Source organism: Amblyomma maculatum, unplaced genomic scaffold (assembly GCF_055883805.1).
Source record: "Amblyomma maculatum isolate TAMU_Amacu unplaced genomic scaffold, ASM5588380v1 scaffold_18, whole genome shotgun sequence".
Taxonomy (NCBI): domain Eukaryota; kingdom Metazoa; phylum Arthropoda; class Arachnida; order Ixodida; family Ixodidae; genus Amblyomma; species Amblyomma maculatum.
In genome coordinates, this window is record NW_028146743.1 from 8522179 (window position 1) to 8537693 (window position 15515).

The window sequence follows — 15515 nt, forward strand, 5'->3', positions numbered from 1 at the left end:
TCCAAGTAACATAGACAAGTCGTCCATTTGAAGCCGCGGAGTAAGGAGTCCATCATGCGTTCAAACGTAGCAGGGGCGTTGCAAAGTCCAAAAGGCATAACCTTAAATTGGTAAAGTCCATCGGGTGTGACAAAAGCTGTCTTCTCGCGGTCTTGTTCGTCAACAGAGATCTGCCAGTAGCCGCTACGAAGGTCGATGGAGGAAAAGTAGCGGGCTCCATGTAAACAGTCCAAGGCATCGTCTATTCGCGGCAGCGGGTAAACATCTTTCCTTGTAATCTTGTTCAGATGTCGATAGTCGACACAAAAGCGCCAACTGTCGTCTTTCTTTCTAACGAGCACAACAGGAGATGCCCAGGGGCTGTTCGAAGGTTCGATGATATCGTTGCCCAACATCTTGTCGACCTCCTGCTGGATGACTTGGCGCTCAGAAAGGGACACACGATAAGGCCTCCGATGTACAGGCTTTGCATCGCCGGTGTCAATGCGGTGAGTCACAACTGATGTTTGGCCCAGAGAACCGGCAGCAAAGTCAAAAATGTCGGAGAAGGATAACAAAAGGTTGCGCAGGTCCTGAGCGTGTTCGGGGCTGAGGTCAGAGGCAATCATTTCGGAAATAGGGTCGGTAATTGTGGTGGAGAGTACGGGTGTTGGAAGGACGCTTGAATGTGGGCCAGGAGTGAGTGCACAAATGGTGCAGTCTGTGAGGGGGGACAAGGTAGCAAGGGATATTCCTTCGGGAAGAACTTGGGGTGACAGACTGAAGTTCAGGATAGGAAGGTAGGTGCTGTTCTGTGTAACGCGTACAATGAGATGAGGAAGAACGACGTTGCGGTCAAGAAAGACCTCAGTGATAGGGCAAGCAAGATAGTCACCGTCAGGCACAGGCGGGAAAGGTGACAGAGGTAGGTAAACAGCAGAGTCAGGGGGCAGGCGAGCGAACTCAGTGGAGCGAAGGCGGGGTGCAGATGGAGGATGTTCTGAGCAGACAGGTAGGTCCAAACGAAGAAGGCCGCTGGAGCAGTCGATAAGGGCAGAGTGGGCCGTTAAAAAGTCAAGGCCGAGGATCACATTGTGAGGGCACTGGTTGAGGACAGTGAACAAAACAGGGATGTGATGACCGGCAAGGGTGACTCGGGCTGTGCACTGCCCAGTGACGGCAGCAGTACTGCCATCGGCAACACGAACGGTGGGCGAAGCGGCGGGGGTCTGTACTTTCTTGAGGCGGCGGCAGAACGATGAGCTCATGATCGAGACTTGGGCACCAGTGTCAATGAGGGCAGAGACGGGAACACCATCCACGAACAGGGACAGGAGGTTACAGGGCGAAGAAATGGGCAGTAGAGGATTTCCAGGTCGGGGTACCAATGCAGCGTCACCTCCGGGAGCTGCATTGGCTAGTTTCCCGTGAAGCGGCCGGCAGAGGACGGCGAGGAACTGCGGCCAGGAAGAGGTGAACGGGAACGGCGGGCTGGCGGGGAAGGAGACCGACTGGACACAGGAGGAGGCGGAGTAGTATCGGTGCGGGGCGGCTCATAACGAGGCGTGAAACGGGGGTGACCGTAATTGGAGTAGCGGTCAACGTAAGGAAAACGTCGAGGTGGTGATGTCCAGCGGCTGCGGCAGTGGCGAGCGATGTGGCCAATACGCGAGCACGTGAAACAGATAGGCCGACATCTTGGTGGAGGTCGCGGGTTCGACACAATCTGACGCTGGATCTCCGCAGTGGCCGTCACCTCGGAACCGTCACGATGACAACCGACGCGGCTCCATCTACCCCGCACCTCCACCAAGATGTTACGGGGATGCACTTAATGTAACAGCACTGCGATGGGCTGAACTCGGCGCTGAGACTTCAGTAGCCGTGCAGTGTCCACTCTGTGAGCGTCGTCCTCTTTTTCAACGCTTTGTGTCGTCCTCTTCGTCAGTGAGCACATCACTTTGGTACCGCGTTTCCAGGTAACAATATCATGGCGCCGGGATGGCCATAGACGAATAAATGTGTAATACCATTGACGAAATTCCTAGCTCATTGTGGGGCTGGGAATGCTACGTCAGTCGCTTCATTTTGAGTTAACGGACTTTTTTTTTTTTTGCTTGTTCGGCTTTCTGTGCTTCGAAGGGTTTGTGGAATACTCGATTCGCACCACACTTAAATTCTCGTAAGCATCCGACTGTTCTGATTGTTTGGAAATTAAAATTTCCTCTTTTTTGATACTGACAGCTAGTCATTGCAGTTTCCCAATGACACTTATTAGCTACTTCAAGTACGCGCATCATTATTAGGAATTGCATAAACCTCGACAACTATCCGGTTGGTCTAACATGGCCGCTGAGCACTCGCAGTTGGAAAATTCAGGAACATCCTGCTGTTCATCACAGCGTCCGGCCATGAAGTAGTTGGCGAGCGACAGTGACCGTGCCGGCGAAACGGGCGCACCAGCGCGAGCAGTTATTTTTGCGGAGGCATATGGGGGGGAGCTACTTGATGACTTATGCCGGCGTTGTTGCGGTGTCGTACTTAGTTGGTACTTGGTGCGTTGTACGTTTGTCGTAGCAATCGAAGTATGTGTGATTGCAGCGAGGTGTATGACTAATCATGACTCGTGATACATGGTAGTTTATCATGTCGTGCCATGACTGAGTATGAGTAATTAATTCGCAGTGACCGGTGTGTATGAAAACCACATCGGTATAGCGGCTAGTGTGTGTATTTGGTGCGAGCCACATGATTAAGCATGACATATGATGCGTGCTCATGAGAAGGTTGTCATTTCATGGCTCGTCACGACCAGTTTAGCACTGATTATATGTGGTGATCGGTCATAAGTTAGGCGCCCGGTGACCTTGAGTTTCGGCATAGGAGATTTACAGCTTCCGCTCTGAAACATGTCTACGCATGCTGGTACACATGTGTTTACGTCTTCGGAGGATGCTCGTAATTGTAGCCGCACCGATGATTTCCCTGGTAACTTTCTACATGTCAGAGACGACTTCTCCATTTGTTTGCTCGTGGTTGTTTATATCCAAAAAATGGTAGGCGCCTGCCCTTTCCACTTATCTACATGATCGGACATATCCCATCAATGAAGCAGGTATACAAATATGGTTACAGAAGGTATTCACTGAGACCGTACTACCAGATCGTGCGAACATCGTCACGCCTCGTCCGCCATGTCGGAGGTAGGCGGTGGCTTCGGCGCGCATCGATTCTCGCAGTATCAGGTTCGCTGTCAGGTACCGCCGTATATTGGAAGTGATCAGTAAAGTTTTATCAAGTTGTTAAATACTTCCACATCCACTTTTCGTTGCGGAGCCCTTTAGTGGTATTTTCGTGCTCCAGAACATAACACTGCCACAGCAAAAGTGGCCGGCTGCCCATTGCGCACAACACCACTTGCAGCCCATTAAATCCGTTGTTAGCTGCCACTGAGGCAGAACACATCTTGAAGAGAGAGCGCAATTGCCCCGATTCCAAAGCTGGTATGGCCGCGAAACACACATTTCTAGCGACGGTAGTCGATCGCAGCTTTCACAGGTGTTGTTCCAGCAGTAAAGCGAAGCAATACAGTCGCTTAGTTTGGGTGGTAGAAGGTCGAGCAAAAACTGTCACGCGCTCGCAGCATAAACGGCACACCCAGCTAGCATGATTTACATATTTAGTGTCTCAACGTAGCTCTGCTTGAAATGCACATAACTCATGGAACCTAAGTTTAAGTTTCACAACAACGAGATGTGCAGCGATAACCCTTGGTACAGTTGTAACACGTCACTTTCAAGTCGGCAGAGGTGACAGCGCTAGCGAAAAGAACAGACACGTCGCAATTTACTCACCTCTAAAAACGGCACACCGGCCATCGACGCCTTCGCGCACGTGTGCTCTTGGCCTCGCTCTCTTGCCAAAATATTAAAACGCCTTCATGGATTTGTACATTTTAATTTCTTCACCTGTCGCAAAACTTAAGACCGCGCTTCACTAGGCAGGCCCCGATGTCGGGGAATTCAATGCAAAGGAGTGGTCTTGTAGCATGCCGCACATCACGACGAAGTTACCGCAGTCGTACGAGCCGACGTTTCCACAGAGTCCAACATTTAATCAAGACCGTCGTTTTTCTTGTTCGACGAAGTGCGCAGGTGTATCCACTCAGTCGCGTGGTTTTCGCTGGCACACGCAAAAATTTCGACAAGACACGAAAGGCACACTCCACGGATCACAACGAGTTGAATACTACGGCTGGCTTTTGTGCCCGCAACACGACCACGAATGTCGAGCCGGCCGCTAGCGCCCCTTGCGGATGACGTCACGTTCATACCTCCTATATATACATGCACGACCGCCCTTCGAAACTCAGAATGAGCATGGATTGTGATTATGCTTTACTTTTGCCGTGCATGTGCCACACATTCTCTCACTATCTGTCTGCATGTTTTTTCCTAGAAAAAGTATATTCGCTGCGCTGCCACATGCATTTCAGCTGCGTTTGATAATGGAGGGCCGAAATTTGATGCTCTGTTCATAGGCTGCGTAAAATTTTTCGTGCAGCTGTTTGCTTAAAACGACCTTTTCTACTTGGCGTGGTGCACACGAACAAAAATGCTTCTAAAAATGTTCAGAAGTAAGTTTGGCAGTTATCTGGCTTCACAGCAATAGACGTGGACACTGCGGGCGAGTTAAAAGAACCAAAATATGGGTTCAAAAGCTGCTGGCAAATATCGCTTCTGTATAGAACCTTCTTTGCACAGAGCCAGTGATATATCAACACTCACAAAACCTGTATGGTGTGTGTGTGTGTGTGTGTGTGTGTGTGTGTGTGTGTGTGTGTGTGTGTGTGTGTGTGTGTGTGTGTGTGTGTGTGTGTGTGTGTGTGTGTGTGTGTGTGTGTGTGTGTGTGTGTGTGTGTGTGTGTGTGTGTGTGTGTGTGTGTGTGTGTGTGTGTGTGTGTGTGTGTGTGTGTGTGTGTGTGTGTGTGTGTGTGTGTGTGTGTGTGTGTGTGTGTGTGTGTGTGTGTGTGTGTGTGTGTGTGTGTGTGTGTGTGTGTGTGTGTGTGTGTGTGTGTGTGTGTGTGTGTGTGTGTGTGTGTGTGTGTGTGTGTGTGTGTGTGTGTGTGTGTGTGTGTGTGTGAGAGAGAGAGAGAGAGAGAGAGAGAGAATTCGCGGACCCAGATGAGCTAGATCATCATCAGCCGGACTATACCCACTGCAGGGCGCAGGCCTCTCCCATACTTCTTCACTTAACCTAGTCCTGTGATAGCTGCATCCACTTGACGCCCATCTAACTTTCTGCTGCCCCCTGCTACGCTTTCCTTCCCTCGGAATTCAATTTGTTACCCTAAGCGAGTATCGGTTGTCCTTTCTTCGCACTACATGTCCTGCCTATGCCCATTTCTTCTTCTTAATTTCCGCTAGAATGTCAGTAACGAGTTATTTCTCTGACCCACTCTGCACGCTTCCTATCTCTTAACGTTACTCCTACCATTTTTTGTTCGATAGCCCTCTGCGTTGTATTCAGCTTAAGTTGAACCCTTTTCGTTGGCCTGTGTTTCAGCACCGTAGGTGAGTACAGGTATACTTCAACTGTTGTAAACTTCACTCTTGAGCGATAGCTTGCTGTTAGTCATAATCTGTGAGTATACTTGCCAAATGCGCACCATCCCAGTCTTATTCTCCTAGTTATTTGCCGTTCATGGTCTGGATCTGTGGTTACTACCTGTCCTAAGTAGAAATATTCGCCTACCACTTCCAGTGCTTCGCTATCTATTGTGAACTACTGTTCTTTCGCGAGGCTGTCAAACATTGTTTTAGACTTCTGCGTATTGATTTTCAAGCCTCTCTTTCTGCTATTCCCGTCGAGGTCACCACTCATTCTTTGCAGTTGGTGCCCTGAGTTACTTAGCAAGGAAATGTCCTCAGCCAATCGCAGATTACTGAGGTATTCTCCATCGACCCTTATCGATAGCTGCTCCCATTCCATGTCTTGGGGCTATTCTCCATCAAAGTGCACGTACTGAGCACGGTGATGCCATAGTGAATGGCAGCCGCACTTCCGGTACCTGTAAAAGTCATCTGCTCGTGTGAGCCCCTCGAGCGTGCATTAGCCAGGCCAGTGCCGCCACACAAACGGCTCTGATCTACCGCTCCCGCATCTTTGTGCCGGTGGCAGTCCCGCTTCGAGCTCCGTATTCATTGTTGTAGAGAACGCCGATGAGATGACCGAGAAAAGTAGTGAACATTTAATGTGTTTGAGGCAGGAAACCCACGCTCAGAAATACTGCTGCGACAACGGGAACGCGATAAGCCAAAGAAAAACAGATTGTGTTCATCAGTGGGCTCAGTGCTCGATCCCGAAGCTGTTTTCTTTATTATTTTTCTTGTGTCTAGGAGTATGTCATTTGAGGGGGAGAGGTAAAGGTGTCATTTTAACTGCAAATGCTTCCAATGCTAGGGAAGCCAGATCGAAAATTCTAGCGGTGGAGTGACGAGTGATGAAATATGTATTGTGCGTTCTCGTTACTTAACCTGGCTAAATGGTACTTCCTGGTGCATTTAATCAGCAAACAAATGTAGCGAAATTAGGGACTTGTTATGAGATTCCACGACCATAGTTAGAGCGGCGCGCACCGCTTTATACTGCCGCTGAAGTCCTTCCTGCCTAAGAGATGCATGCGAGGGGAGTATATACAACCAATGACACCAAGAAAGGCAAACATGATTTTTTCTTTGATGTCGTGGGTTCGGATCCTACCAGCACTATGTGGTTATTTAATATTCTACTTTCTAACCAATCATAATTTTCGCCTGGTCTCTTTAACACGCTTTCATTAAACAATTGACTCAGAAGCCCGCGTGCTCTGAGTGAAATTAGAGAGCGACCACTAAAGAGTTTGGATGCTCTTTATTTAAACAAGCTCTATATTCTGGTTTAATTGCAATTAGTGATATGGGCTTCAGTTTGATTTCAGAGGTGCTGATTACAGGAATGCTTTTATTATTACTTTCAAGACATCTCACTTTATTTCAGCCGCCTGAGCAACTAACGTGCGACGCGCTATAACCTCAGTGCAATTACCTCATGATTCTTGACAAAAGCGCATGGGTGCAGTTTCAAGTCAGCTTATTTTCGGTGCTTAGTGCGAAACATTGAGGAAGATGGTGCATAAATTGCACAAATGTATACCACTATACTTAAAAGGTGACATATTAGGAATAATTCATACTAACAAACCCATACTTGGGAGTCTTCGACTAATCTTGGTAAGCTTTTGAGCGCATTTTTTTTTTTTTTACGTATTGTGTGACTGCACATTAACAATCAATATATCCGCAGATCGTCCCTTCGCAGGCTATTAGTTTTTTGCTATGTATTCTCAAAAATGCGCATCAGTGGTTTTCTATGGCAGTCCTAATGTGTGCGCAGTAAAAACGTTAGAAGCAAAATTTTGCCACGTATCGGACGCTTAGGTCATTTCTATCAGTGTGGCCATGGAAGTACAATATTCTGTACTTACCTCACAGCTCTTTTCGAAAACGGAGCTCTCTGATTTTCTGTGGCACACTGAACTACTCGTCGCGAGCGCAGAAAAAAAAAAGAATGTAGCAGTAGTAGTATGTAGTTATTTATTATTAGATATAAAAAAGATGGAAAAGATGTTTGCCAGCCTTGGTATCTATTTGGTATTTGACGGCAAAATTATGGTACGCATCCGCAACTATTAACATTCCAATCAACATCTTCATAGTAGTGTCATACAATGTCCTACAGTTATCACGCAATTAAACCGCGATTCACTGTAGCCAAGCATGCATTCATTCCATAAAAAAAAAAAAAAAGTTGTGAATGTGGCAGTGTAATGGAGCAGCGAATTAGCAGTGAGCAATCACAACTCGTAGAAGCCTGAACATGACATTAAAACTTGTGGGCGATTCCTCTGCCCACGAAAGACACTTAGACGAGCCGAGGCGCGACGTAAAAGCAAATGGTTTTATTTCTCACGCGAAGGTCTTCGTCTGGTATGCCGAATTGGGTTCAAGCTGGCAGCACTCAGACGACGATACAGGCAGAAGCAGCAAGAGGAAGAGCGAAGATCTGCGAGGCGAGAGTGCGCCTCGCTTTTATACCCCGCGCGGGGAGAGGGAAGGGGTAAGCGGGGGCCGCGATGGGAGTGCAAGAAGTGAGATCTGGATACTCTGGCGGGGGCCCCACAAACGTCACCAAGTTCTTCGTCAGTAGCGTTACACCGTTAAGAGGGCTGTAATGGCGGCTTTACGAAGTAGTGCGAAGGTGGAACCGACCGTGGCTTTTGCAACACTTTTAAAGACGCCTTCAGCAGAACTTGACGGCAACTAAAATGCACTTCTGCATATACTGAAAACTTATGCTAAGCCGGCTTACACTGATCTCCAAATCCAAGCATAACGCGCTGAACAGAACCTCGTTAACCACTTCTGTGATTAATTTCAACTGGTTTCATTTGTGGACCGTAATCTTTTTTCACGTTGTTCGAAACATTCTGCTGTCTGTTCTGTGCATCGGCCACAGCATCTGGCGGCGATCAGATGAAGCCACTTCTACTGTAGACCTGAATATGTGCAGCGAAAAAAAAAAAAAAAGCTTATGACGAAATAAACAGCAATGCCAGCCGCGTGCGCATGACGCCCGCCGGCCGGAGATGGCCTAGTGCAACTGCCTGTGAAATGCGTATATTTCATGCAAGAATATGCCATGCATGGCGCCACATCTTGGCATTTCCCGCGTCACGAAGGAAAGGGTCACGTGCGCAGCGCTCCGGCCTTACAGTGTATCGCAGGCCATTTAATTTCCGCGTTTATAACTTTCTGGTCTTGCATACACTCAATGTTGTCCATTTGCTTGACTTGCTCCTCGACAAGGCACGTTACCGATTAAACAGCCGCCCCCCCCCCCCAAAAAAAAAAAAAAATACATGGCATGTTTTATCCACCACAAAGACAGCGCAGGGACCAACATTCTGCCGTGAGTGATCACCCAACGTATCTGTTGACTAGTCCAATAGTAAGACGTGAACGGTAACTATGAAGTTACTAAATATCTCTGAAAAGAAAGTTTATAAGTTCAGTGTGCAAAGTATGCTGAAAGCCAAGTCATGCTGATGCGGCTCAATCTAAATGAGGCCAGTCGGTTCCTGTTTATGTTGGCAGATGTGGTACTGTTTTACTTTGAACTGTTTTAGAGTAGTCAAGTAGGATATGGTGGAGGCGTTTTCAACGGCACAGAAAATCTTTCCATGCTTATACTGTGAAGGTATACGCTTCACAGCTTTCGTCGCGTCCCGTTACTCACCGTGCGCTCCCCTCGACCTCTCCATTCAGGGCGTGCCTTCGATATCACCTATGTGCGGCTCAAGTTCCACTCGATGCGGCCCGAGAGCTTCGCCATCTACAAGCGCACGAGGCCAGGCTCGCCGTGGGTGCCGTACCAGTACTACAGCTCAACGTGCCAGGACACATACGGCCTACGGCCAAGCACGTACGCGACGCGTGACAACGAGACGCGGGCACTGTGCACGGGAGAGTACAGCGGCCTGTCCCCTCTGTCCGGAGGGAACGTGGCCTTCTCGACACTCGAAGGACGCCCCTCGGCCTTCCATTTCGAACACAGCAAGCTACTGCAGGTAAGCCCCCATCCGTCACCAGTTCCAGCACTTGCCTGTTACATTCTCCGGTGTTACAAACAGTTCACAGATCACACAAAGATACAAGTTCTGAGACCAAATAAATTGTTTCAAGGTCCCAGACTGTGGGAAGTAACCAGATATTTGCATCCCCTGCTGTGCAGAGGATGTGCCACTGTCACCGAAGAAGAAAGTTATAATGTGCAAAGCAAAACATTAAAGATACTTGCTCAAACTTACAAACAGGGCCTACGTTGCCAAAATGGGAACTTCCCAACTTTGTAATGCACTATATAGGATTACTTGTCGCGGTGAGCAATTTCAGCAATGTCTTTGGGGCCCACCTGTGTTAAATAAGCTAAAAAATCTAATAAAGGAAACTCCGTCACAGCGGATTCGAGTCCAGGAATTTTTCATCGGAAACTTATACCTAGTTCCCGCGTTGCGATCATGGTGTGTGTGTGTGTGTGTGTGTGTGTGTGTGTGTGTGTGTGTGTGTGTGTGTGTGTGTGTGTGTGTGTGTGTGTGTGTGTGTGTGTGTGTGTGTGTGTGTGTGTGTGTGTGTGTGTGTGTGTGTGTGTGTGTTGTTTAGTGACAGAAAAGAGATATCAGGTCTTATCAGGGAGAGATCAAGTGGTGACAAAGAGTGGCCAAAAGGTGATGAGCTAAGGATGAAAAGGTGATAGAGAAATTTTCTGTTGTCTTGCCAGCGAAACGCCTTTCGAGGTGGAGGCCTTGTCGTATCAAAATTGGGAAATGTTTTCTCTTTGTCCAGCCTCTTTTCCGGCAACCAACAAAAAGACTGGCGTGGTACTGTAAACAACTCTTTATCGGGCTGCCTAGTGCCCACAAAAAGATTAAGTAATCCGGTGGTGGCAATAGCAGCAAACGTGCTCGCTGGTCGTCGAGCTATGAATGCCCGCCGAGTTCGGCAGCGCTCAATTTAAACTCGACGCAGAACCATCCAGATAAACTGCCCAAAAGTGACGAGTGCAACCTGGAACATGTGGCCGCAGAAGCGGGTAGCTGCAGACACATCTCGGCGCATCTTCCATGCATCTTCTGCGACAAAGAAATTGATAGAGCCGCAACTCGGCCAAACTGAGCGTGAACAAACAAAGAGCACAAGGTCATTTCCTGCACTACACTCACGGTGATAAGGCCGCATGCCGGCGACTGCTGAAGATAGATTGCAATGGCTCGCGACAATATATAATATATATGTCGTTCCTGGCAACTCGGGCGACTTACGGCGCGGTCCTCCTCACGAGGAACATTTCACCTAATTATTTCGCTTTTGCTCGTTGTAATCAGGTTTACGATCAGTTAAACTTCCGCCACCTGACGCGGTGGCTCCTACTGTCACCACAAGCAAGGTTAAACCTGGTCAAACCCGTGGCCCCCGTTATGAAGCGCGCCGTTGCGCAGGAGCTGTTCGCGGAGGCCACGGTTGAACCTCCGGCATTTGACGCAGCGGCTTCCAGATGGCGCCACATGTACAGTTAAAACTGCAGCTTTCTCAGTGAATGCAGCACCTTTGTCAAGCTTTCTGGGACGCCGCTTTTAATTGTGAGGCAGCCGATGGATATTCTAAGACACATTTATGCACAGATCGATGGGAATTTTCGAAGCTTTTGATGAATGGAAAAAAACAAATTTTCTTAGTTTTCCTTGTGCTCGCAGCGATAGTTAACTGTCATAGGAAACCAATGGGCTGCGTTTCTGATAAATATTTTAAAGCTACTGTAGATTATTGTTAGAAACTTTTTATGCACATATTGTTAAGGAAAATGTACACAGCGGTAAACACTAGTTCACTGTTAGGCGCACACCACACACCAAAGAACGAACCCAGCTCAGCCTGAGCGTCGTCTTCTTCACTACAGCACACCAGCACGTCGTCGTCGTCTCGATACTGCGCTCCGTAACAGTATTCCCCGCGCCGGAGAAGCACTGTCCCGGTGCAGCCTACACAGGAGAACTTGAATGATATGGTTTCAGACGGGCGACATGCATGAGTTCTGGATGAGGGGTTGTGAAAGGATGCTTGGGCTGTAGAGGGGCGATCTCATAGGTAACATTGGTGACTTGCCGCAAGACGCAGTAAGCGCCCACGTAACGAGGCAGAAGTTTCTCGCACATCCCCACACAGCGGGCCGGGAGCCAAAGAAGTACGAGGGAACAAGGACGGTAGTGGACGTCACGGTGATGAAGGTCGTAACGACGCTTTTGAGAGTGCTGAGACGCTCCAAACCGCTCACGAGCAATGTGGCGGGCGGCATCAGCGCGGGCGATGGCATTCGAAGCGTAGCTGCAGGAAGAGTCAAGAGGCAGCAAGGTGTAGAAGGGGAGTAAAGGGTCACGGCCGAAGAGTAGATAAAAGGGAGAGTATCCGGCGGTATCATGGCGTGAGGAGTTATGGGCGAACGTGAAGAAAGGTAAGGAGACGTCCCAGTCACAATGGGGATCGGACACATACATAGACAGCATGTCGGTCAGTGTGTGATTAAGGCGCTCAGTAAGTCCGTTCGTTTGCGGAGGGTAGGCCCTGGTGAACTGGTGACGAGTAGCGCATGTCTAAACTTCTACATACATGGTCTAAACTTCTGATTGCAAAACATTGCTTCTGGTGCTTGTCTTGTGTTCATAACGAGTCGTTAAGGCGGTCGTAGAAAACCAGTGGGGAGCGTTTTGCATTTATATTATTTCTTCCTAAAAGCATCACATGACTAATTCCGGTTAAGATCAACTATAAAAAACTAAAAAAAATAATATGCCCATACATTTAGCTTGGACTCGTAGACTGCTGGCTTCTTTAATTGTATCATAACGATGGAGCCCCTCATTTCCCCTTCAATTTTCTGCTTAAAAGACGCTTATCTTTTTACTCCCGTGGCTTATGTTGAGAAGTACCGGTTTGGCTCTTGGTTTAGGTCAAGGTCAGATGTGAAGTCAAGGTCAAGTTAAGGTCGAAGAAGGTCAAGTCATGATCACTCATTGGCCAGTCAAGCTGAGCTAAGCTATACCGGCCTTAGTTTGAATTACTCGCACGAGGCCACGCGGTTGTGGTGTCTCAAAACAGCTTAGTATATTATGATAACAGCACATGATGTTCGGCGGTGCTCGATTCTCATCTCAAATATATGAAGGAAGCTGCCCGAGCTGTCAGCTCATTCCTACTTGATGATGACATCTGGTTTCGCGACGTCACACAACCTACCAACCAATCAGAGCCCGGCCTCGTGACCTGCCAGATGCACGCTAGTGATTTTTTGAGGCTGCGAGCTTCAAAGAAGGAATGCTAGAGTCCCTGTGGTTGCTACGGCAACCACCAAATGTACCTTGCTATAGGCACCCTGCAATGAGTGTGAGACACGTGGCGCCACCTAGCGGCCGACAAGAGCGAGCAATGAGGCGGCTGAGAAGCAGGCCGCCGTGTTTTTTGCGGCCGCTGTTTTCTTTTTGCGCTCGCATTTTTCTATGCCACTGACCGTGATTTACACATTTCTGTCTTCACTGAGCTCGTGCGATGCTTCGACCGATACGGATGCGAACAAGAATGGTACTGCCGCGTGAAAGATTGCCACAATCGCGAAGGGCACCTAAGCTTGCCGCTTGCCGGGGCTGATAGCTGCGGTGTGAAAATAAAAGTAAAATTCGTTGGCTAATGACGTCAATGGCATACAGACGCCAAGGAGCGAATAAAACGACTGCTGGTTGAGTGGAGAAAATGAGTCAACTTAAACTTCTGACTTGGGCCGCCGCACGCCGGTTGCAGCAGTCTGTGCTGTACGCGCTCCGCGGTGTAAAATTTGGCGGCTATTGGTATGTACTGCTCAGGATCGAGTGGCATTATCCGTCTTTTAAACTAAGGAACGTCCAGGCAAGCAGTAAAGCCGCGGAGTCGCAGTATTGAATTCCAGCCGCATTTCAATACTTGACGTGGGGAAAAAAACAGTAAAGAAGAAGAAAAAGAAAAAAAAAACGCCCGTATCATTTCTGAACCAAACTTCTTCTGCGGCGTCTATGCGGGGCGTATAATAACTCAACATACGTACGAAACTTCGGAATACAGAAATGAACTAGCATAATTCTCGGCAAATACACTCCTAAGTTGCCGAACAAGTCGAACTGCGGTGTCTGGAGGCCCGTACGTGAGACCTTGCGCGCGAAGCAGAAACTTGCAGGAACTACCTAGTTTCGCACCAAAACCTCTTGCACCGACTGCTCAAGCTGCTCAAGAGTTCATATTTCAGGCGATAGAGCGTTCCATCACTAGTAGGGACTGTCAAAAAACACACTACTAACGACCTCACTTATCGACGCTCTGTTGTTGATGCCGTGTTATCCGCCGACTTTCCCACAATTGTGGTACGGACGTACAAGATGCATGCTCGTTTTCTTTTATGAAGCACAAGCAGGTCAGTACTTGCAATCGCCAAGGCATCCGTCAAGCTTACTACACCTGCCTTCCTGTAACTTCCGCGGCCCTGTCGAAAGCTGCGTGCGACGAACAAAAGTGTTCGGCATGGTATAAAAGCAAAAAAAAAAAAAAAAAAAAGACTGACACTCAATCGCTTGATCAATCAATCGCTTGACCTGCCTTCCTGTAACTTCCGCGGCCCTGTCGAAAGCTGCGTGCGACGAACAAAAGTGTTCGGCATGGTATAAAAGCAAAAAAAAAAAAAAAAAAGACTGACACTCAATCGCTTGATCAATCTCTTCTCAGCTTCGCGCTGCACTTTTAATATTTGGGCATAGGGTGCGTACGTAATAGGTTAATGAAGATCCCCGTTTACTCCCTCGGAGCTCAACATCGTATATGAGCACTCGAGCGGCAATTCGCGGTGAGTCATGATTGTCGACAATTTTCACTTTCTAAACGTGACCATTCTCGAACAGGCGGCGTCCTTTCGTCAGTATCGGTAATCGGAAATAGCTCTAAAAGCATTCGAAGGCCTTAAAACCACAAAAAAAAAAAATGACGACCGAAATGCTTACCGCCTCACAACGCGAATGCGACCGGACCGCGCCGCCCGCCTCAAATTACTCGGCGCCGGCGTCGCGGCGCTGAATTCACTGTGGACATCAATGCAAATGGCGTTATTAGACTTGTGCCGCCTGGCCGCTACAGGTTGCAAAGTCTAATGACGCCATTTGCATTGATGTCCACAGCGGGAGTTTAGTCTTCCACTGTGCTGATATCACGAAACAGCCAATCAGCTACGGCGCGCACAGTTCTGATGCATGGCCTAGGTGATCCTATGAGTGTTGTTCTCGGCACACGCACACAATTAACAGTGGATTAGCCATAGCTCAGCGCAAGGCTTTATTCAACCCTATGAGCTGTACAGCGTGTTAGGACAGGGAATAACAGTAGATGCATTGTTACGTTGCATTGCAAGACTGGACAGCCGGCGCTGTAGTTCAGCAGCTGGCAGGGAACCGTACGCGACATGCGGAGGCCGTGGGTTCAGCTATCACAGGCGTCATGCGGCTCTTTTTTTTAATCATTATAATAGTGATTTCCCACTAAAGAGTGCCACAAAATAATAGTAAGCATTCTCTTAAGTTTTCCTCAGTTTCTATGACTGCTGACTTCCTTGACTATATACATGAGGTGCATATGATGACTGGGAAGATCGTCATTACTAAAGACCTGGGAAAACGGCAGTCGGGATCGCTGGTTTCTCATTTCATACTGCGTCATATCAGTAGTTTGGTACGCCATATTCGGCGCGTCAGCATTCTTGGGACTTCTGCGAAGTGGTTCCAGCGCAGTAGCATTATTGGAAAGACCTCGCACGAAGCCTTGAGTACGCCCTTTGCTTCAAGGACTTCACACTTCTGCTGGCATCAAGCTTAGCTT

At 48.3% G+C, this 15515-nt stretch overlaps 1 protein-coding gene across 1 annotated transcript in view; it reads left to right on the top strand.

Moving 5' to 3' along the window:
• Window positions 1-15515, top strand: part of LanB2 (laminin subunit gamma-1) — a 161814-nt gene that overhangs the window by 74026 nt on the left and 72273 nt on the right. The window contains exon 2 of the mRNA XM_084586295.1: window positions 9345-9646. Within this exon, the coding sequence (XP_084442421.1) occupies window positions 9345-9646 (302 nt within the window). The remainder of the gene's footprint in view (window positions 1-9344; window positions 9647-15515) is intronic.